The sequence below is a fragment of the Vicugna pacos genome, chromosome 33 (assembly GCF_048564905.1).
Source record: "Vicugna pacos chromosome 33, VicPac4, whole genome shotgun sequence".
Taxonomy (NCBI): Eukaryota; Metazoa; Chordata; class Mammalia; order Artiodactyla; family Camelidae; genus Vicugna; species Vicugna pacos.
The window spans coordinates 10,636,786-10,660,586 of NC_133019.1; the positions used below are offsets into that span (position 1 = coordinate 10,636,786).

The 23,801-nt window shown below is 54.6% G+C and overlaps 1 protein-coding gene across 1 annotated transcript in view; it reads left to right on the forward strand.

Moving 5' to 3' along the window:
* The first annotated feature begins 13,113 nt into the window (after positions 1 to 13,113).
* The window catches only part of NECTIN1 (nectin cell adhesion molecule 1), a 65,536-nt gene continuing 54,848 nt past the window's right edge, over positions 13,114 to 23,801 (forward strand). The window contains exon 1 of the mRNA XM_006207723.4: positions 13,114 to 14,061. Coding sequence (XP_006207785.1) covers positions 13,983 to 14,061 — 79 coding nt within the window. The 5' untranslated portion in view covers positions 13,114 to 13,982. The remainder of the gene's footprint in view (positions 14,062 to 23,801) is intronic.

The following is a 23,801-nucleotide window of genomic DNA, read 5'->3' on the forward strand; positions in this document are numbered from 1 at the left end:
CCCCACCCCCATGGCAGGCCAGCTCCAAGACAGGGGCCGGGTGACCAGGAATGGGGCAAGTAGGTGGGTGTTGGTTCTACCTCTGATGTAGATGGACTGATTGGGAACCTGGGGCAGTCCTGGCTTCTAAAGGGCCAGGATGCCCAGAATTTGGATGCTGTGATAGGAAGTAATGAAGCAAGAATTTGTAGGATGGTCAAAAGCCCCTCCTCCAGCCAGACCTCTTCCTTCCCCTGCCTCCTCCAGCCTGGCACCTCGCCTTACCCAGTCCCCCAGCACCTCCCTTGGGAGCTGTGCGCCATCTATTAGCCCCTCCATGGCGAGGGCCGAGTGCTGATAAAGCCGCAGCACGTTCAAACCCTCCTATCAGCCCGGGATGCATTACTGCATATTATTTGTCTGCAGCAGCTGCGACAGCGGTTCCTCCTTCCTAACAATACTGGCTTCGCCTGGTATTAAAAAGGGCCCCTAAGTGCCATGAACATATTTGCTGGGACAGGAGACACACATTGAGGGGAATGGAACAGTGGGCCAGCCTGGGATGAACCATTTGCATCGGATTCAACCCAAAGGTGGATGCAAAAATTAGGCTGGGGGGGAGGAGGAGGCGGAGCAGGAGGAGGACAAGGAGCCTGCCCCGGAGGCAGAGATTTCCCCAGAACCAGTGCACCCAGCCCTGCGCTGCAGGAGGCAGGGTGTGTGTGTGTGAGTGTGTGTGTATCCGCCGCACGTCCCCTCCAGCTTCCCTACCACAACCCAGCTACTCCTCCCAATCAATGGCCTCTTTGTGGCTGAGAAGGTACGGGAAACACGGCAAGAAGCATGGGGGGAAGGGTGGGAGGCCACCTCGTAGGCACCCAGGCACACACGACCCAGACTTGCTGCCGTCAGGGGCCAGGGCCCTCGCGGAGGGCCCACATTCTGGACATAGAGGATGGGGCGGCCGGGGCAGTGGCTGGAGCCTCCCCCACTCTGTGCGGTGAGGCAGCCAGCCGCCAGGTTCAAAGTCCCGGGAAGACGTGCTCTCCCCCTCCGCCCTGCCAGCGCCCGCTAGGTGGCGCTGGGCAGTCGTGCTCCTCCCACCGCGGGCCACCCCAGCAGCCTCGGAGGCCCCAGGAGGCCTGGAGGTGGGCTGGGGTGGCAGGTGCCCCGAGGTGGGGAGGGAGATAGGAGCAGCATTCCCCCCTTCATTGGTTCACGTCCATCAAATTTCTAAGGCCTCCGTCCTCGGTTGCGGGTCCTTCTCTTGATGGTTTAAATGCCCCAGTCCTCTGAAGCCCACAACCTCAGAGAGAAAAGAGACCCAAGAAAGGTTAATGCGAGGTAATCTACCCCAAAGTCCAAGTGGGAAGTACAGCCAGTGCTCTGAGTTCAGAAACAAGCGTGGACTCAGGCAGTATGGAGCTCTGATAAGGATTATCTTGACCATTCTGCTCTGGACCACTCGGGTGGGTGCGAGTCACCCATTCCTTCCAGTGCCAAGCAGAGGGCTAAGCCCTGAGCATCTGATTATGACCAGGTAACACAGTCCCTGTCCTCAGAGAGTTTGTGGACGGGTGAGGGAGAAAGACACCAGGCAGATAACTACACAAATAATTACGTGACTGCTCCTGTCATCCCTGTACAGGTGTATAAAGATTTAGGGAGGAAGATCCCACACTCACCCTGGGTTGTCTGCTCCAGTCCCAACCAGGATTGGAAGTGAGGAAGTTTGCATTATAAAGAAGAGGAGCCCACTTCCTCTTTGTAGACGGAAGAAACAGTTGCCTAACATTCAAAGCACGATCAAGGCTAGCGTGACATTTTCTCTCTGGGTGAACTGGGGAAAAACCAACGTTTACTGGGTACTTAGTTCCATGTGTCAGGGTGGTTGATGTCTTCTCATTTAGTCTTCACTCTGTGGAGTGGATGTGAAACCCACCTTTCAGAAGAGGAGACTGAGTTCTCAGGGAGGTTAAGGAACTTGCCCAAGGTGCCCAGAGCCAGTCTGTGGCAGAGCTAGGATTGGAACCCCTAACTGCTTGAGTCGAAGCCCCCACCCAAATCCTGCTGTAACATGCTGCCTCTGGGGCCATGTCTGTATGCCCTGCTGGGGTCCAAGGCAGGGAGCGTAGGGAAGGGAGAGAGAGGCAGACAAAGGAGCCTTGCTGGCTAAGAAGCCACCAGATGGGGGCCCTTGTCACCAACTCCTGTTCATCATCACCAGCCCTTTCTCAGCATCCTTACCAAACCACCACCCGCTTAACATTCTGCTCAGTTTCCACTCCGTTCTGACTCCAAATGTTTATCAACACATGCTGTAATGTAATCAGCTCCTGGGAAAATACACACCAGGTAACGGATGCTGACATGAGTGTCAAACAGATGTCCCTTCCCTGTCCCTCCCTCCCTCCCAGCCAGAGCCGGCACACCCAAGAGGCTGGGGAGCATCTCTTGCCATGGGACCCCTCAAGCCCCAGCAGTGGAGGCCGTCACCCAGGAGACTGACATAGTGGAACCCAACAGTGTGCCAGGCACGGTGCTGGAGGCTCACACCCCTCATCTTATCCTCATGGCAGTGCTGGAAGGTTGGTCTTATGATACCCATTTTGCAGATGGAGAAACTAAGGCACAGTGATGATGAAACCGAAGTGAAGCAACAGCACAATCAAAAGCAAAATAAGGGATGATCGTACTACCTGCTCTTTCACTGGAAGGCCTCCTTCCCAACAGAGCACGGGCCTTTGTAGAAAGCTGTCTCACCACTTGCAAAGCGGTTGGAGCCGAGGCCTACGGGCCTGGCCTCCATGCACTTGGCAGGCAAGGTGTGGGGCTGGCAGACTGTTCCCCGCTTCTGCCCCAGGTGGGGGACAGAATGGTGAACAGGTCCTGAAGGCTCAGGACAGAGCAAAAGAGGGGGGCTTCCACTGCAGTGCAGGTTGGCAGGGGAGAGAGGTCTGAGGGAAGGGAAGCACCTTTTTTTGTCCTTTTCTCTCTGTTCCTCCTAGTACCCGAGCTGAAGGACCCAGAGGCCAGTCCAGACAGACGGGAGAGGAAGTGCACAGAGATAGGGAGAGCCCAAATGGGACAGGACCCCCCACTCCAGGACCTCCAGGCCCTCCGAGATCAGCTGTCCAAGGCCAGGCCATCCTAAAGGAAATCAGTATTTGCTTTTCCCTCCAACACAGTCAATTGCTCCTTTCATCTGACAGGAGCTGTAAATGAGACTTTATGGGATTTCTAATGATGGCGGTTTCCTTTTATCAGCCTCCAATTCCCACTTCTCAGCCCGGGTTGACTCCGGGAAATGTTTTGACTGGGAATCCAGAATCCAGCAGCAGGCCCCTGCCGGGTTGCTGCTTTCCATCGCGAGCGCTGGAAGCTGTCAGACAGGCACCGGCGGCCATGGGAAGCTCGCTACAGAGAGAAGGTCAGATCTAGGTTCCAGGCCGCCTCCCGGATGGTGTTTTTAACCTCTCTGGCTTCTGCTTCTTCAACCGTACACCTGGCGTAATCATGCCTGCTCCACCCACCCACCTCACCGGGCTGCTGTGAGGATCAAATGAGATTATAGGCCTGAAAGCCTTTTGGAAAACATAAAGCAATCACCCAGCCTGGTTTCGCTATTATTATTATTGCTGTTGTGATTGGGTGTAGGTGCAACAGGGAGAGCAAATTAGGGCAACCTGCACGTCTCTGAGCGTGAGCCGATGTCGTGTGGACACAAGGGTGTATGTACCAGTGTCGTGGAAGGACAGCGTTCTTGCATCAGCGTCTGCCTTTAAAGGAGCCTATGGGGCCAGTATGTGGCTATGACTATATTGGTACATGGGCACACGTTCAAGTGTCTTAGTATAATATCATATTAAAATATAACAATATGTCATAATCCTATGTGCCAGGCACTTAGCTAAACACTCAATCTAGGGCTTGGGCCAGTGTAGGTGCGCAGGCATCTGAGCGAGGCTGGATGTGGAATGTCAGCAACATCTGCGTGTCGTGTCGGGTGAGTGTAACGTCATGTGTGCCTGTTCGTCTCATGCACGTAGCAGGGAATCTCTCCGAGGGCTTGCCTGAGTTTCAGTGCACATGTGGACACAAACGTCAGTGGATCTGAGCGTGTACACGCATGTGTGTGCACGTACATGCATACGGGTGCACACCCCCCCTCCCCGTACCTGGGTCAATGGTGTAATTGTTCATTATTTATCAGCTGCCTGGGCTACGTGAGCCCTTGGGGGGCCCTGAGCTCACTACCATGAGGTCATCAAGCCCACACACACGTGGTGGTGACAGCAGTGTGCTTGGGAGGGGGGCATCACCCTACTCTCTGGAGCCCCAGTCTGTACCAGGCAGCAGGGCCCTCGCCAGGGGAAGGTACAGATTGATTACACCAGGCTTGAAGCTCAGGAACACTCAGCAGATGGGCCAGGCTCGAGGCTTTTGGGGAGCAGAAAAGACAGCTGGCTCCTTCAGGTCCGGAGAACGTGGCCATAACAGGCTAAAGCTGGTGCCTGGCCCAGGAAGGCCATCTTAGCACAATAGGGGTTGCGGCCCCCGTGGCCAGGTGTGAAACATCCTTGCCCTGCCACACCCGCCACAGCTCCTCTTCGCCCTCAGGATTAAGTCCAAACTCCATAGCGGTGTACAAGGCCCACGGAACCTGGGCACGCACCTCCCAACCCCCCCTCTCCCTCTTGCCCCACACCAGCCAGACCGAACAACTCTCAGTCCTTCAACGCACCCTTCTTGCTGCCTTTCCCTCTCTGCCTGATTTCTCCACCCGACATTCCTGGCTAGCCAGTCCTCACCCCTCGGGGCTCAGCTCACCTCTGCCAGAAAGCTTCCCTGACCTTTCCTGACCCCCTAGATTATGGAAGGGTCCCCACTCACTGACACTCCTATCGGTCCCCAGACTTCCTTCTCGTCCCACTTCCTAATGGACCCTTTGTTCCACATAGACTTTGGCCCCAGAAAGGAAGGGAGAGTGTTTCAGTAGTTCGTGGCTTTAATCCAGTGCCTAGCATGGTACCTGTTCACAGGTGGTAGACAAATATTTGTTAAATGAATTACTGTTAAAAGTCTGTTGAGAGAGTTGCCTTAAGCTCTCCATGCGTACATCACTGTGTGCATTTGAGAGGGCTCTTGGTCCCTCAGGTCTCAAGGCTGGGGAGAGCCAGCCCTTACCCCACTCCCTCCCCCTGATCCCACCCCACCAAAAATATCATCCCCCAACAGATGTGAAGTTGGTGGAGATTACAAAGTGCTTTTACAAAGGTCCTGGAAGTCACCAGCACCTTTTTACAAATGAGGAAACTGAGGCACAGAGAGGTTAAAAGTGTCTAGTTTGTTTGCGGGGGGAGATAATTAGGTCTATTTCTTTATTTATTATTAGGGTTTGATTTTTTTTGATGGAGATACTGGGGATTGAACCCAGGACCTCATGCATGCTAAGCACACACTCTGCCACTGAGCTGTTCCTCCCTCCTTAAAGTGTCTTGTTAATAGGGGCAGACCGACTCGCTCTGCTTTGGCTAGAACATTCCTAGTTTTAGCACTGAAAGTCCCATGTCCCAGGAACCACCTCACTCCTGGACAAAATGGGACAGCTGGTCACCCTACTTGTCCAGTTAGTATTTGGCAGATCCGGGACGCAAACCTAGGACTCCTGACTCCTAATCACATGTCCATTCCCTGCTCAACTCCCTCTTGAGGGGCCTCAAAATTCATTGGCCCGCCTGGGCATTGTCTACCCTGTGGATGGGCCACTTGGCACCATCCTAGAGCACCTCTCCCCAGAAGCATGTGCTCACGGAGTACAAGGCATTAGTATTAACCTAAATCAAATACAATTCAGAGGCTCATTTCTGGAGGAAAAGCATTTTACACAACATAGAAAGAAAGTAAATCTATTATTAAGGTAACTTCATAATGATATTAAAGCGAATTTTAAAAATAAAAACCCATCATCCACAAAATGTTTTCAATTCTCCGTGTTGCCTTTGCATTTTTCTCTTTCTAGGTGCGTTTTTTTTTTTTTTTTACAGAACTGCAGTGAAGTTGAAGCATGAAGCTTGTTCTTTTTTTTCACTTCACATTACAGAACCCTGGTTCAGATTTGCCTCCATGTCACTAGCACCCCTCATTAGCCCAGATCACAGGGAATTTAGGCTCAGGGCTGCCTCCTTCCTGAAAGACCCCTTTCTCAGCAGGGATTGCGAACTCAGGGCCCCAGCTGGGCTCCTGCGGTTGCCATGTAAACACTGTCCTTGTGCATGTGTGCCGTTTGCAGGGCAGCAGGACACAGCTTTCATCAGATCCTGAAAAGATCAGGGCCCTAGAGAAGGACATGCAGCCTCATGTCCACGCTCCCAGGGCAGGGGTCCACCATGCGCTTTCTCTGCAGGGTTTGGGCTGACCCAGGATCTCTGCTCCTCCTTTACCATAAATTCCATTTCTTGGCTTCCATATTGCTCTCAAAAAAAAAAAAAAAGATGAATAGTCCATCCTGCTAATTATGCTGACCACAACGCCCCCCCTCCACCCCAGATCTAAAGAACAGTCGAAGTGGAGGGCATACGGGTGGGAGGTTGAGTGTCTTCCTTTCTCTAAGTCTTTCCCCTTTCACCTCTTTTTCCATCGGGATGCTCCAAGCTGGAGTTCTGCCCATCCCCTTCCCATCTCTTGTTCTGAGCTCCCTGGTCCCTGCTGATGGATCCTCACCGAAACCATCATCTTAGCATCACTGTTGAGCTTTAAGTATTCCCACTCCAAATTAAGAATGCTCCTCCGATCACATGCAGAATTCCTTAGGATTTTGGATGTAGTGATTCACAGGAATATATTGAGAGCCTTCTAACCAGAGGCAGAGTGTAGACTAATTTACCTTCTAGAATCCCTTCTTTCCAGAGAATTGGGTGGTTCAAGAGGGAACTGGGGCCTTTTAATCATTGCTCAGAACTCCAGCCCCCAAAGCCAGGAGATCCCTGGGACACCATGGCCCACAGGGGCGAGGCTAGTTGCCTGTTAGCCATCATAGTACCACTCTGACATAGTAGATCATTGGAGCTGGGGGGGCAGTTGCGTTCAGCTGATCTACCATCTTCAAGAGCAATGGCAGCCATGGCAATGGGGAGGCTCTGCAGGGATCTCTAGAAGAATAACAATAATTAAATGTTGCTAAGCACTGTGGGATGCAGAGGCACCATCATAATCACCACAGCTACCAGGGCGATGATAACAGTAATTAGATGCTGTGGTTTCCCAACTACCCCCCAGGAGCACTGCCTGGGGCGAGGCTGGCCTGTTAGGTTGGGGAAGGGGGCGCCAATGCCAGTGGATCCTCCCCGGGGCTGCTAGGACTTTGGCCGTACATCCTCCACTGGAGACCTCCTTCTCCTCTCCTCTCCCCTCACCCTCAGCCTCAGCTGACCCTAGACTGGGGACTGGGCACACAGGAGAGGGTGACTTAACGTTCGGCATATCACTCTAAAGTATGTTCAGGTTTATCTCATCCTATCAATAGATCTCGGGGGTTGGGGAACCTTGGGGACTTTTTAATAGGACTCTCCTCACATCAAAGTGAGCTTTATTGGCCAATTACCGAACGACACAGAGGGGCCTGGGAGGCGGCCAGGAGGGGAAGTTATTATTGTATTGTCTTTGGGCCTTTCCCAAGCCCAGCAGCTGCCTCTCTGGAAGAGCCAGTGGAAGCCGAGGGAGGGTGGGTCGTGGGGACAGTTTTCCGGGGAGGGCACCTTCCTCAGGGCGGGTCTCCATCTAGTCACTGCCCCCAGCCATGGGGAAAGTGAGAAAGGTGAGTCCTGTCCTTTGAGCGGGCTGTCATTCCTGAAGTCATCGAGTCACAGAGCCGGGAGGGGACGTGGTATTTATCCTGTCTACTCTCCCCGCCAGGGCAAGAATTCTGTCTACATCATCCCTGATAAACGGACCTGGGGCTTCCATCTGAAAAGGGACAGGGAGTTCACCCCACTGTCGGCTCCCTAAATAGTCTTTCGTAGACTAGGTTGAATCTACTTCCCCAACACTTATGCTCATTGATCGTGACTCTTCTCTGTGAAAGCGCACGGGTTATGCCTGTTCCTTTTCCCCTCTGGGCTTTAGAAGCTTGCTAATCACACCTTCCTTCCACCTGCTTTGGCCTTCTCCTTAATGAGCTCTGAAGCCACCTTCTAGTCTCTCCGCAGTTAACTCCAACTCCTGCCTTTACTACAATGATCTTATTCTTAACTTTCCTGCGTTGCACCCCAAAACTTCCATCTTCACTGCTCTCTTCACCTTTCCTCCAGACTCAGAGGAAGATGGGTCCTCTCCTTCCCAAGGCTGACCCTTCCTCCACCCCAGTCCCAGCAGCCACGCCTCCTCCAGGGTCTGCTCCATGAAGTACACCCTCTTTCGCTTCTTACACCTGTGTTTTTGGCTACACATGTTTCGCCAAGCCCCGCGGTCCACTAGCTCTCTTCCTTCTGCCTCAAGACGCTCAGGAGCTTTTGATTTCCCATCATGAAGCGGGAAATAAGCCCCTTGGTCTCTGTTGTGCTAATCCTCTCCAAGCTTCTGATCGCTTTGCTCATTCCACCCACCCCCGAAATTCTCAAGAGCAGGGTGGACACCAACTGCCTCTGCTTTTTCACCTTCCACATATGAGAACCTCCCGCTTTGATCTGGTATCTGCCCCTGCTCTGCTCCCCACACTACTCTCTCAAAGGTCACAGGTGTTTCTGCCACTGTTTCCAAAGACCTCTTCTGATTCCCACCTGCTCTCTGCAGCATCAGACACTGTTGGCAACCTCCTCCTCCGTTAAATTCTCTCCTCGCTTGGCTTCCATGACAACCCTCCTCGCTCCCCTCCTCCCTCACTGACCAGTACTCATCTGTCTGTCCTACCCACGTTATTGCCAGATTGATCTATGGAAGCACAGCTCCAACAGCTCTCAATAAGCACTTCTCTGTTTGGAAACCTTCAATGGCTTACCATTGCCTTCAGGAAAAAAAAAATCATGGAGTTATAAAATGATGCAATTATCTGCAATACATAATAAATAATGTAATAACATGTCAGGGGGGTCAAACTTTTTTAAGCAGCAGAATCTTAAGAAGAATCTTTCTCAGAAGCCCAATGTTTAAAGAGCATGAAACCATATGCTCTTTAAACATGGCTTCTATTGAAGCAGGGAACGGGAACCCCAGGATATTCTAGGGCTTTCAAACCACAATTGAAAAACCACTGAAAAAATTAAATTCCTCAGTCCACGGATGAGAAAACAGGCCCAAAGAGGAGAATTGATTGGTAGAAAGTGGCATGGGATATGAGTTAGTCAATCCACACATTTTCATTAAGTACCTACCAAGTGCCAGGCACGTTCCAGGTGCAATAAAGCCGAGGACAAGAGTAATGTGGTCCTGCCCTGGAGGGGCCAACAGCCCAGTGGGGAGCAAATCAAGTATTATAAACAACCATTGAAGTGGTCACAGGTACGGAAAGGAAAGTGAGAGAGCACATAGGAGGGGACTTGCCTGGTCTGCAGGGCAGAGTGGGCTACCCTGGGTAAACTGAGCCTTAGGACAGCTAAGGAGCTGGCCAGAAGAAATGGAAGAGCATTGGGGCAGATGGAACAGCTTAGGTGAAGGCTGAGGAAGCAATTTTGGTGGCTGGAATGTCTGGAAAGCCCAGGGGCTCCTACTCAAAACCCTGGAGCAGAGTGAGACAGGGCTGCAGAAGCAGGCAGCCCCCCTGACCTTGCAGAGGACCTGACCCTGGCCCCAGAGGCTGGCAGGCCAAGGAAGGGTTCTCAGGCATTGGGACCTAATCATTTGCATTAGAAGACAATCCACTGCTAAATGCAATGGGGTGTTATGGACTGGATCCTGGAACACAAATAGACATTAGTGGAAGAACAAGAAACCTGAATAAATCTGTAATTCAGTTAATAGTATTGTACCAATGCTGATTTCTTAGTTTTGACAAAGGTACCACGGTTATGTAAAACACTATTAGGGGAAGCTGGAGGAAGGGCATATGGAACCTCTGTGCCATTTTTGCAACTCTTCTGTAAATCCTAAGCTATTTCAAAATTTTAAAAAAGGTTTTAAAATACATATATCCCTCTGGCACTGTGGCAGAGAGGAGCAAAGCTGGATGCAAGGTGAGAGATTATAGTAATAATGATGACTAACACTTAAACAGTTCTGCCTGTACACCAGGCATTGTTCCAAGCACTTAATGTGTTCAATTCATTTAATCCTCACAACTCCATGAGGTAAGTACTTTATTTCCTCTCATTTTACAGATGAGAAAGCTGAGCACAGAGAGGTTAAGTCAGTGGCCCAAGGACACACAGTTACTGAGTGCCACAGCTAGGGGCGGGGGTTAAGGATTCAAATCCTGGCAGTCTAGCTCCAGAGTCCCGAGTGCTTGACCACTACATTGTGCTCCCTCCCCAGTGTGCACTAGCTACACTGCCTAAGGATCAGGCAGAAATCATGAGCGCAAGGACGAGGGTGATAACAGCAGAAATGGAGCGATGTCAATCACTAGACTTAAGACATATATTAGATGCAGATGCAACAGTTACTTTTGAATGGAATATGGTGGTTGAAAAAGAGGAAAGAAGCAAAAATGACTCTTGGGCTTCCTTCCACCTTAGAGGTAGGGACCAGAACTTAGTCTCCTGTGCTTCTTTCTGCCACTGAGGGAAACATTCCAGACCTTTCTCAATCTGGTTGCACCTACCTGTCCCTTTCTCTTCTAATCTTCAAAATGCAGAACAAACTGGACCTCCTGCTGTTCCCAAATAGGCCCCCGACCTCTCCCATCTCCATGTCCTTGTATGAGCTGTTCCCTCCACCGAAATGCTCTCCTCCATTTCCCTTGGTCCAAATCTAATCCAGTCTTCAGGGCCACCTCTTCCAGAAGCCTTCACCCACTCTCTCCTCTAGATGCCAGCATTTTTTGGCCTCCATACTATAATATAGTTATCTGAATAGAGTCTTGGCTCTTCCTCACTTTGGTATCTTCAGTACATAGCATAGTAGGTGCTCAAAAAGATATTTGTTCAGTGAATCATCTGTCTGAGTAAACAAGTTCTATCTTATTCCCCTTTGCCTCTTCCTGGTTCCCTTTTGTCTCCTGCAATCCACTACATGCTTACACTTACACACACGCAAACCACCTGGCACCCGTGTTGGCGCTTTGCATGTTTCAGGGGCCTGTTTAAAGATGACTGAACAACCACACTATCTCATTTACCTTCCTCTATCTTCTCCACCCAACCCAACCCCAGGCAGCCATGCCAATCCCTAGACACACTCTCTGGAAGCCCACTTAAGAGCAGAAGATCAAAGAAAACTTGCCCAAGGATGGAGAGGTGGGAGAACTTGAGCAGGGAACCCGTGGGCACTGGTGCAACTGGAATTGCCCCCTCAACCCATCCATTCAGCTCCTACAACGTAGTCCTGCCCTGGAGGAGCGGACAGCCAGTGGGGAATGAATCAAATATTCAGAGGCAGAGTCTGAGGCCACCACAGTGAGCTCAGTCCAGCCCTGGTCCTTAAAATATTTAGGGCCAAACTGGACTGCCACAAACCAAATGGATAAGGCATTCACTAGTGTAAAACCCTCCTCCTAGTGGCTGCCCAGCATTCACTGCAGGTCTCTTCTTTACCCAAGCCTTAGGCTCAGGCTACAGCTACCTTAAATTCAGTCTCCCTAATCCTCTCCCCTCCAGTACATGCCTTTGTCTAATAGATGACCACTCAGCCCCTGTGTCCCTTTCCCCCAGAAGCCTTGCCTGGCTGAACTGGGCACTTCCTCCAAGATCCACCAAATCTTGTATGTGCATCTCTGGGACACACCACACACCTTAAGTGCTTGTTTATAACATCAGTTTCTGTCCACCTTCCCCCACTGGCCCCTAACTAGACTGAGTGCCCTTAGGGCACTGACACTGTCTCTGCATCCCCAAGCCTGGCGTGGTATTTGGTAGAAAGACCGATTGCATCTGCTATGTGTAAAAGATGCACACGAGTGGGAGTGTTCATGTGAGCGTTCATGTGAGCACTGAATTAGACTACGGACTTTAGCAGGAAACCAAGAGACACTCCAGGGCTAGATCCCAAATAGTGGGAAAGTGGTGCTCTCTTGCCCATACTCCTGCTCTTCTTCTCCCAGGAACTAGAATTTACATTGTATCAGGAACTGGCCACTTCCCCTCTGCTCTTGCCAGCTGGGCAAAGGGCAGCAATGGGCAAAGGGAGCATTGTCTGGTCAGGCGTCTGAGAATTTGCTTCGCCTCAGTGGGAAACTCTATCTATCTGCCTGTCTCCTCCTGGGGGAGGGGACGGGGTCCAGCGGGAAGGAGTAGAGGCAGGCTTCGGGTTGGGCTGCCAAGGGCCAGGAGGACCCAGACGCCTTGGCAGGAAGCCAGCCGCACCCGGATGTGGCGGGTGGTGAACGGGATGGGGCGGAGAGTTCTTGCCTTGCCACGGACACTGACTGGATGGGCCACTTTCGCGGGAATCCCGCAAGTCACTTAAAACAGAGGTCCCGCAAAGGGGGTAGAGCTCAGTTTAGCGCTCTGTTTGGAGAGGGGTGGGGGGCTTCGGGTTTTGGAAAAGGAACTCCTGTAGGGAGCGAAGGATTAGAAAAGACCAGAAATCGCCGTGGCCCATCACACTCGCTAATGCCCACCACCGGCTTCTCTGGCAGCTTCCGGAGGGTCCCCGCATAGCTGCCTCTCCATTTAGCGTTCACAGGAGGGAGCTCTGGCTACTGGGTTCTAGTCCGAGCCCTGTCACTTTCTGCTCTTGGACCCTTGGGCGACTCGCCTTACTCTTCTTTGGACCTTTGTTTCCTCATCTGTAAAATGAGGCCAGGGTTGGAGGAGAGGGCCTGTAGAAGCCCTTTCGGCCCGGACACTGCTAGATCCCGTATTCTCCATACTGCACGCCCGCTCCTCCACAGCCCCGCCTCCACCGCGTCTTAACTCCACCCCCGCCGAGCAGCTTCTCCCCCAACGCCGGCCGCTAGGGGTCACTGCCTCCCTTTGTCAGCGCAGAGGAGGCCGGCTAGCCCTCCCGCCCTCTGCCCGGCTGAAAGGCGGTCGAAGGGGCATCTCCCGAGCCAGCGGGCCGGAGCGGGACCCCACGGCCCTCGCCGGGGACCCGCCTCTATCTCGGGCCGGAAGGTGTGTGCGGCGGGGCGGAGGCCGGGGCCGAGCGCGGGCGCGCGTGGGAGCCAGGAGGGGGTTAACGCTAACCCCTCCCTCTCGGGCTGACATCACGGGGAGAGCGGCTGAGAGGCTGGAGCTCGGCGAGTGAGAGAAAGAGGGAGAGGAGCGAGCGCGGCTCGACTCGGCGCCCGGGCAGCTCCACATTGTTGCGGATCGCCGGGACCCGGCAGAGCGAGCGGCGGCGGCGCGGCGGGGACGCGGCGTCCCCGGCCGGCTCTCCTCGCGCGGAGCCGCACCGCCCGACCGCCCGGGACGCCGGCCGCCTACCCGCGCGCCCGCCGCCTGGGCCCCGAGCCCACCGCGCCACCCGCCCGCCGCCCTCGGAGGACGGCCGGCCATGGACGCCTTCAAGTTGGAGCCGAGCGGGAGGGTGTGAGCGCGCCGGGGGCCGGGAGCCCGCGCCGCGCAGCCCGGCAGCCGGGCGCGCCGGGGGTGGGTCCCTCTCCCCAGCCCGGCTCTGCGTGGAAGGAGAGGGCGGGGACCGGCGCGAGGAGAGCGGAGGAGGAGAAAGGGGGCATGACTCGGGCAACTTGCGGCGGGCATCTGCCGAGCCTCTGAGCCGGCGGCGGCCCGGGGCCCGGATTGCGGCCGCGCAGATCCCACCCAGCCCACCCCGCCCGGCCGACGGCTGAGGTTGGCCTGGATCCTCGGAGCGCCCACCGGCCAGCAGGGATCGCCTTCGATTCCAGGCTGCTTTCTGGAGCGCGAGGAGCGCTCTCCTCGCGGCCCCTCTCGCCGGATCCCCGGCCCCCGATGGCTCGGATGGGGCTTGCGGGCGCCGCCGGACGCTGGTGGGGACTCGCTTTCGGCTTGACCGCCTTCTTCCTCCCAGGTAAGCGCGTTCTGCCTCTGCCTTTTTTCCCCCATACACTGCCTCCCCAGAGCTGGAAGCTGGCTGGCGGGCACGTCTGGGTTGTAGGGAGTGAAAGGAGCCAGAAAAGTTGGGTCACGGCTTAGGTAAGGGGGGTGCGGGTGGCACGGAGGAGAGAGGCTGAGGAGCCGAACAGGCTGCCCAGCAGGGAAGCAGTCGGGTGCACGTCTCAATGTAGCAAGAAAGCACTTTCTCCGCGCAGTTTTTCCACACACAAAAAATAATAATATGTAATAGCGTTCTATTTATTTAATAACCAGCTCTCAGCTCGGGAAGCAGTTTGGAAACACTGCATGTTACATCAATGCAAAATAATCACGGTAATCACCGTCTCGGGGTACGAGACAACAGCCCCAGGGGGAGGGCGTCAGTCTCGGAGCTGGTGGGGCTGTGGGCTTGAAGGATGGCAGGGGGGCTTCTTTTCTTTCGCCGGCCTTTCTGCCAGACGGTTTCGGGCGCTCGGGCCCCCTCCCGCACCGCGTCGCCCCACCACCGGCGCCGAGAGCCCGCTCCTGCAGCAGCGGCGGCTTCTCGCTCACCTGCGGTTCCTTTCCGGGAGGGTGAGGCCCGGGCCGCGCGGGATCGCAACCTCCCGCCTTGCGCAGGGCTGGTCTTCGTCTCGGAACTTCAATTCCAGTTTGGGGGGGTTCTCCCCGCAGAAGGTGCCTCGGGCTTGGTGCCAGCCAGGTGGCTTCATGACCCACTTTCCCGAGCGTGCCCCTCGTGTCCTTCCTCGAGATGCTGGCGGCCGAGGGGTTAACCCGACGCCCGACCCCGGGGGTGGCCAGCGGTGGCCCCTCTGACGGGTGGGGTGGGGGCGGAGGCTGGGACCGGCCCGGGCGTATTGTGTTGGGGAATGAACTGGAAAATGCGTTTAGGAGGCAAATCCGACCGAGTCCCCTCGCCTGGATTTAACTCTTTGTGTCCCTGGGGAAGCTGCCCGGCTCCCACGGTGGCTGGCGACACCAGCGTGGGTCGGGATGGGGGTTGGGAGGGTTCCTCCAGCCTTCGTGGAAGAAACCTGAGACGACCTTCCACCCTAGCTAGGTGGGGCCTGGGATGGTGGGTCGAGTGGGGGTTTGGCAGAAGCACGTGGCCCTGGCCTTAGGTGGCAGAATAGGGGGTGGGAGTACGGAGACCAGCTCTGCTGGGGCAAGAATGTTAAATCTGGGAAGCTGCGCCGGCAGTGAAGGAAAGGAGATACCTGCTATGCTGCAGACCCGGGGGGCGGTTTGTTACCTGAGGGGCCAGCCTGGCTGCTAAGTTGTGGGGCAGGGCTGCACTCTAGGAAGGCAGGAACCTAGCCTCATTCACCTTTATACCTCATCTGCAGCCAGCTCACTGCAGGGGCTCCGCAAATGTCTCAGAGTGGCCATTGACACCGAAAGCAGTTTGTGAAAGCTGGCACCATGGTGCCCCCAGCAGCCTGGGGGGGCGCTGCCCTGCTAGGTGTGTGGGGGTGGGGTGGGGTAAATTCCAGGACACACAGATGTCACTGCCCATTTCAAAGGGGCATGATTGAGTCCCTCACCAGCAGGGCGACTATGCTGAGAGTGAGTGATCTCACACTGGACCTCCTGTGAAGCTGGCAGGAGATACTGGAAGCTCAGACTCTAGCACTTGTCCAACCACTGGGCTTCTGGGAACCCTTCAATTCCATACTGCCCACACCCAGAACCCAGCAAAAGGGCAGCTTTCCTGGGGCCTGGTTAGTCCGGCATACTAGGGGTTAACCTAATCCCAGATCGGACAAAGAGCGGGAAGGTTTGGGGAGAGGGAGTGAACTCCCGCCCCCCACATTCTCCCCTCCTTTTGTTACTCTCTTCCCCTGCTTTGTGGTGGTGCGGTGCATCTAGTTAATTCCCTCCCTTCTTTGGGGGGCTGGAGGCCTGCCCTTTTCCATCCCACTCAGGGAGTGAGGGCAGGGAAGTGACACTCTCACCTGGCTCAGGTGTGGACACTGCCCCCACCAAAAATCCAGATTGAGGGGGTGGGACACAGAGAAGGAACCCCAGCTCAGAGAGGCACTTAATAAGCGCTCCTTGATTGATCATAATTGTCATGGCTGGGTAGCGTCATTCGGTGGGGAAGCCAAAGTTCCCTGACCAGCCAAGCTCCTCCACCCAGTGCCCCTGCTGCCTCTGTGAAGGGAGGCAGGTGGATGTGGTAGTGCCCATATGACACTTGGACAGAGGCTGGTGGGCCCAGAAGTTGCCCTCCCACACCCCGTTTACCACCACCCTTGGGCAGCCTCCTGATTGCTGGCTGCTGTTTCTGGGGATGTGCCAGCCTGATGCTCTTTTCTGGGTTCTCCTGGGCTGTGGCAGGGAGCATGGAGGGGTGAGGAGAGGAGCCCGATGGGGGTGGGGGTGGGGGAGGGTGAGCCCCCAGTGGTGGTGGTGAGCCCTTGACTTCAAAACACTCCAAATCTGGCTATTGCTGTGTAAACACAGAAGCATGTTTTTAACAACACAGACTTTACCAGGCAGGATGGAGAGGCCCCGCAAGCCTCTAAGATGACAATCTGTGGTCCCTGCCTGTTCACTCAGAGGAGAGGGCCAGTGGGACATGGGGACTGCCTTCCAAAGGGACAGGAGGAGCCCGGGAGGGGAGGCAGAGAGCCTGCCTCAGAAGCAGGTGCGCTGAGCTGGTGTCCCATCTACACCACACCCTCCCTAATTGGCTTCCCCAAACCTTTTGTCTGGAAAGAGAACACACACCCCAGGTGTCATGCACACCCTCAGAAGACCTGTCGGGGCCGCAGCACACCCCTTCTCTGCAGCCTGTGCAGAACTCGCTGCCATGGTGCTTTCCTTCGAAACTCGAGGTGTCAGGACTGTTGGGTTATTTCCCTGTCTCCCGACTGCTCACGGAGAGTGGTGTGCTCAGGCTTGCTGGGCAGGACCTTATAGCAAAACCAATTCTGCTGGCCTGGGGTTTGCAGTGCAGATAAGTGGGAATCCCAGTGGCCGTTTTGGAGGCCGCACTGTGGAGTGTCTCCGAATCAGATTTAAGGCCGAACAGTCAAGGCTGGAGCCGTGGAGGAGATATTGCAGAGCCTGGGCCCAGCAGCCTGGGCTGAGTGGCCTCAAGGGGGTCTCAGGACCTGCCTTTCTATGTTTGTGGGATGGGCAGCCCCCTGTTGCTTGATGCTGGCCAGAACTGTGCTATCCATTCCCTTCTAGGGCGCTCAGCTTTGCACAATGAATCCACCTCATCGGCCTGAACCAGGACCCAGTTGTATGCTGCCAGGATGGTCTCTAGCCAGAACCCTTGTGCTGACGGCTGAGCCAGTGGGCCAGGCTGGGGAGGCGGGTGGGCAGAGGGTCAGCCCCAGTTGCTGTGGCTATGATACCGCCATTGTTTAGCAGCTGACTAATGTTCATTGTTCAGCACAAACAGAAAATACCCAAGGGAGGTGTGAATATACCTTCGATTTTCCTGATTAGCCTGGTAAATTGAATGGCTCCTACCTACTGAGGGGACAGAGCAGGTGTCTGTATATTCACCTGTTTTGCTGATTTTTATTTTTAAACTTTGAATGCTAGCCAGTGGGCCAAGTTCAAATGGACATTAGCCAGCTGTGGGAGTTAGGCTGTAATATTTCTGACAACCTGCATACGACCTCACCTTCACTATAGACTGGATGCACACACAGGTGTGCAAGACTGTGTGTGCACGTGTTGGTTATCTACAGTTCACTGTACACGTGCAGACCCATGGGGACTAGGACAAGGAGCGGCGTGCACTGGGATCTGTGGGTCACCATGGGACTGGGACCATAGATATACATCAAATGTATGTCCGCATGTAGCTGATTTCTTATGGCCTTCCAGCTAGGATTTTATGAGTTGCTCTGAGCCTGTGTTTATGTCAGAGTATCAGTGAGGGTGCCTTTGGAGGAGACCTAGGATTTGCCCTTAGCCAGCTCCCTCCAAGGCAAGCTGCCATGTCCTTTGAGGGTGGGAAGCCTGGACACTGCTTTCTTTTTCTGCTCTGTCCCTAACTTTAGACTGGGCCTCTGCATCCTCATGGGGAGATGCTCATCTGGGGAGACTTCTCTCTCTTGTCAGCCTCCTGTTGTCTCCCTGGCAAACAGAGCAGCACTGGAACCTGGTATTAACTGAGGCCTGGCTCACCCCTGCTTCTCAGCATTCCTGACCACCTGAGAAGGGTTGTAGGAGATAGGTTTTCAGCTACTACTTTGGTATCTTTGCTTGCTGCATGCCTGCATGAATACCTGGGGAAAAGGATCAACTGGGGGAAAGGTGGTATACTCTGGGCATTTAAAAAGGAGCATGGGTTGGGGGCTCTGGCCCTCTGTGCACAGCCCTGCAGAAGCATATGCGTGCCTAGGCCGGCAACATACATGTGTCTGTAGGCACCCCAGTTCATGCAGCAGAAAGTGGGAGCCCGCTTGTTGGAAAGGGAAGTGGAAATGAGGGGCATGGAGTAGGGAAGAGGGCCATCCTGGGGGCCCAGGCCCCTGTGCCCAAGTCCAGCTGGCAAGTGTTTCTCCCCCATGATGCCAGCCCCTCTCCATAGAGACCAGGTCTGCAGAGCCAGCAGCAGATGTGCTGGCTGGGGCAGGAGGTAACTTAAGATCTGAGCAGGGATCACCTTGCAGAGGGAAAGCCCTGAGCTGGAGATAACACCCCTTAGTCCAGTTAACCCTGTAAGCTCTGGACTCTCTTGTGCCGTTTGGAGCTGGGAGATGGCGAGAGGGAAATGATAGGCGAAAACACATCAAACCTAGTATTGCGAACCCTGACCCAATCCACAAGGAGAGATGAACTCAGTGCAACAGGAGAGACCCAAGAAGGGCACAAAGAAAGTCTTCCTGACAGCATACTGTAGACTCTTCAAGGCGATGGATTATCCCAAGGTTTATCCTGGGGTGGGGGAGGGGCAATAGGTGTGAATTCTCAGGGGCTTGTGGGATCTGTGCCTTTCACATTCTTCAGGGGCAGAGTCACAGCCAAGAGGGTAGTCCCTCTCCCCACAACCTGGAGGTCACCCTATCTTGGCCACCCAGCAGAGTAAAACAGCAAAGAGAGGCCAGGTGGACTGGGTTTAAATCCCAGCCCTACCAATTGCTAGCTGACTGGACTCGATTAAGTCACTTTGTGGGCCTCAGTTTTCCCATCTGTAAAATGGGTTTCTGCTACTACAGCATTCAAGGGAGGTTTGTGAAGATTAGGTAGACAGTGATTTGTGAAAAGCACTCCATGCGTTGCCAGGCATGCGATAAATATGCAGTAGTGGTAGCTAGTCCTCTTCTCCGTGCCTTTCCTCTGAGTGGTCCTGGCCCCCTCTGTGTCTGCCAGCAGGCAGGGCCAACTTTGCACCCCCTTGAGAAAGAGCCTCTCAGCTCCCTGCCCACTGCCGACTTCCCTTCCCCACCTAGAAATGATGGCAAAGGCTGCAGCAGCCCCCGGGGACTTGGGTGGCCCGAGCCCAGCCCTGGTGGTCATGTACTGCCCAAGCAGCAGGTGCTGGGCCGCCTTTGTTCTGCAGCATGTCACCAAGGGCCCTCCCCGGCACCCGCCCCGCTCCCTGGCTGGGGCCCAGCTGGGTGCCACTGCCCATCTGGAGCTCTGGCTGTGGCGGCAGCCTGGGGCTGGCACGGAGGGCCCGGGACTCAGCCCCTGCCTTCCTGTGAACTTCCACGTTTGGGGGAAGGGCAGGCCACAGGACCGTCTCCCTGCAGTCCCCTGTATGTACCATCTCATTCGGCAGGACAGTTACAGCCCGAGAGGCAGAAAATCCCTCCCTGGTCATGCCCTTCTCCCTGGCAGAAAACCCCTTCTCTTTCTCCCGTTGCAGACTGAATCCTTTTGCCAATAATAGGAATAATGTTTATGGCACTCTTTACCGCTCCTAGTTTCAGCCGATCCTCTCCATAACCCCATGTGAAGGGTATCAGTAGTTCTCCCATTTTACAGATGAGGAAAGTGAGGTGTAGTTTCAGTACCTTGCTGACCATCTCATGCCAGTGTAGGCAACTTAGATGCCAGGCCTTCTGACTCCACATCTAGTAGATAAGGAAGATGAAGTAGGCTGGGATGGACAGATGCAGGAGAGGCTGAGGCAGACCATGACAGAATGTGTCCGGTCAGTTCGTCATGCACTCCCCCAGCAACCACTAGCTCACACTCTCCCTCACAAAAAGCCAGGGCATGGTGGCTCCCTGGGGAAGTGAGGGATAAGTTGAGGGTAAGGTTGGAGGGTGGCCCAGCGGGAGCTGACCACGGAGCCCAGGTTGGCACAGAGCACAAGATGCCCAGTGACAGCACAGCATGGGGTGAGGGGGTTGGGAGGGAGCCATGTCCTTCCAGACGCTAGAGCATCATCCCCGGGGATCCGGCCTGAGACATGGGCAGGGCCCATGAGGTGTGAGCCCAGAGCCTCAAGGCACTGGCAGGCACAGAGCCAGGGTGTGGGCCTGGCCCGGCCCGGGGCAATGCTCAGAAGGCATTGTGAACTGGATGGAGCAGCAGCGAGAGGGAGGGGAAAGCATTGTGGACTGGACAGAGCAGCAGAGAGTGGGAGGGGGATGAGATTTGGTAGGCAGAGTCAGTTCTCTCTTCTGGGCTACCCCCACCCCTCTCTGGTCCACGCAGACCCCAGTTTCATTCCCAGTTTATGAGGAGTCTCATTACCAAGCCACAGACAATAAAACCCGCCTGGCCACGCTGGCCCGGATCTCATTAGAGGACATTAGTTCCGCTGGCTTGGTGGCTCCGTTGGGACACAGCTGCAGGCGTGGCCCAGGCAGCAAAACAGGCCAGTGGCCGTGAGCACAAGAATGTCCCACTGGGAGTTTGAGTTTGATCTGTGGGCTTAAGTGGGTCCTCCCTCCCCACCCCACCTTCACGTTCCTGGAGTGCGTGTTCCCCAAACCTGGAAACACGGAGTCCCTCCTGCCCACTTGGACCCTCAGGTCTGCCCTTTGCCTTAAGGAGACAAGGACACGGCTCCCCCCAGGGCTGTGATTAGTGGTCTGCCTTCTCTGGGTGGAGCAGCTGAGCAGCTGAGCAAATCATCATTCCATGGAGGAGGGCCTTTGGGGTTGGGGGACAGCAGGCCCACCCACAGGACTGGGGATACCCTGAGAGCCATGTCTGAGCAGCAGAGGTGGAGTCTAGAGTCCTTCCCGTGGCCTTGGCCTGAATCTTAGCCCATCTTTCTGTCCAAAGGTGAGGGTAGAGACCTGGGGACCCCATGGCAGAAGCATTTTTCATCCCCTGTAGATGCAGTTTCATCAGCTGGCAGCCTTGGCAGGGGCTTCCTGGTCCCACCCCTCTCCCCAAGGTGGAGTAACTTGCCCACAGTTGCTGTGATGGAGCATTGGTTCCATCTTGGGGTTCTTCCCAGCAAAAACAGAATTATTTCTTTCTTAGTAGATTTTCGTGCCTATTGACAGCCAGCTTCCTCTCTGCCTGAACCTTACACCCCTGCTTTATCTTTCTTGCCCTGGAACCCTCCATCCCAACCCATCACCAGAATACTACCAGGGTTCATGGATATCACCATGTAAAACAAGATGAGGGCCATAGAAACCTTGCCCTTCTTGGTGCCTCAGTCTTGTCGAGCAAAGAGAGCGCCGGGCCGGAGGAACTGGTTCTTAGTGAGTAGACACTTGGTGTGCGCCATGCAGGGGTCATGCAGGCCAGCCCACACTTCAGCACATGAGCGCCCGCCAAATGAGTCAGCGGGAGTTGGGAGCGCCCGCTGATCTGTTTGGGCAGACGTGCGACTCAGACCTGCTCTGGAGAAAAGGGGGCTGTAGAGCTGTACTGGACCCTGACGCTCCCCTGAAAGGCCCTGCAGCTTTTCTGGAATTCAAGCGCCAAGTGGGTGGGAAAGCTGCTTCCATGGGTTCCATTCTCTGACCCAGAGCAGTGCCCCAGGCATTCCCTCTCTCGCTCCTGGTATCTCCTGGGCAAATGCTATCTGCTGCTAGGTCAGAAGAAGTAGACAAGGTGCCTCAGAGCCAAGCCAGCCTTGCTGCCACTTGATGTGGGTCCCACTGTGGGAGAGGCTTGTAGCAACATCCTCATTTGTGGGACTGCTGTAGCAGCCCCGGGCTCCCCTCTCTCCCTGACTTCTGGCTCTCTGGCTCCAATCTGCCTACACTGCTTCTTCGATGAATATACCAAAAATGCACCTGAGAAAGACCCTCACAGGCTCACAAGCATTTGATGACTCCCCTCTCCCTGGCTCAGCTCCCACCACCCCTCCCTGCATGGCAGCTACCCACCCCTCCATCCCGGTACTCTCACCTCAGTGCCTTTGCACATGCTGTTCCCGTTAAATCTCCCTTTCTTCCCATCTAAATACTGAGTTTTCGGGAGCCACTTCTATCATGAAGCCTTTAAGAACCACCCCGAGCTGGAGATATCCTCTGTCATCTCAAAGCCCTCACGCCCCACGCCTCATCCATGCTACCTGCGGCAGTAACCACTCTGCATCTTGCAATATAGTTATTGGGGCCTGAGTTTTATCTTCATAAGACTGAGAGCTTCAAAAGGATAGAGTCCATTGCTGATGGGGCTTGGAATCCCCAGGGCCTAGCACAGGATTGGCCACACCGTGGGCTGGTAGTACGTGCTCAGTGGATACACGGTTGCTTGTTGGGACAGTGATGATGATAATAATAGCAAACTGTTATCAAAAGGTCTTGGGCACTCTGACACTGTTGTCAACCATCTTACATTTAATAACTTATTCAGTCTTCATAACAATACCTCCTTTTTGGGGAGGATACGTCTCCCTGTTTTTAACTTAGGAAGAAAGCAAGCCCAAGCAGAGGTTAGGTAGCTTGCCCCTGGTCACACAGCTAGTCAAGTTCAGATTCAGGAGGTCAGGCCCAGTGTTCATGATCCTACCACTTGGCTAAGCTACCCCTCTTCTGGGTGACGGAGGGCGGAGAGCTTACTAAGCCTGGGGTAACTCGGGACCTTGCCTCCAGAATGCCCACCCCTCTGTGTAGCATCTTATAACCTACCCTCCTGCTTTCTTTGATGGTGCCGGAATAACCTGATACCTCCGTGGAGCATTTGGGGAGTTATTAGCGCTTATCATCAGAGAGTCTTGGCAGCTGTTACTACTGTATCCTTTGGATACCATACAAGTACTGGAGGTATAATCATTAAGCTCCTGGTATACCCTGCCACAGTCACTGTTGTGTCTTGGGAGTATAATGTGGCTCTGCTGGAGGGAAATATCTTGACATTATCATTCTTTCATCCCTTGAGCCTTTGGGCATCACTGATGTCATTTGGAGGCTTCTTGCCATGTTTCATTGTGAGACTAGAGGCAGGTGTAATAGCTCCTCTCAGAGAATCTGTCTGGAACTGCCTCCAGCAGGTGTTCCCAGGCTGGCCCCAGATCCTGGGTGGGTCCATGGCTCAGCAAGCTGATCCTATGCCAGGGCCTATCCTAAGCTTCTGGAAGGCTCCCGTCTCTCTTGCCCTCACCCAGAGATCCCAGAAGATGGCAAGGGAGGGGCCTCTACCTGGGGAGAGCGGCAGGGAGGAGATTTAGGGTGTTCACCTTTGCTGACTGCTTTGATCTTCTAGGATGAAAGGGCTTGGTGCTTCCTCTGCCCCAGGCAGGTTCAGGACAGGGAGCCAGGGACAGAGGCCTCCCCTGCCTTGCCGCTGGGGTAGGGAACTGTCCCAGGACAGAGGATCGTG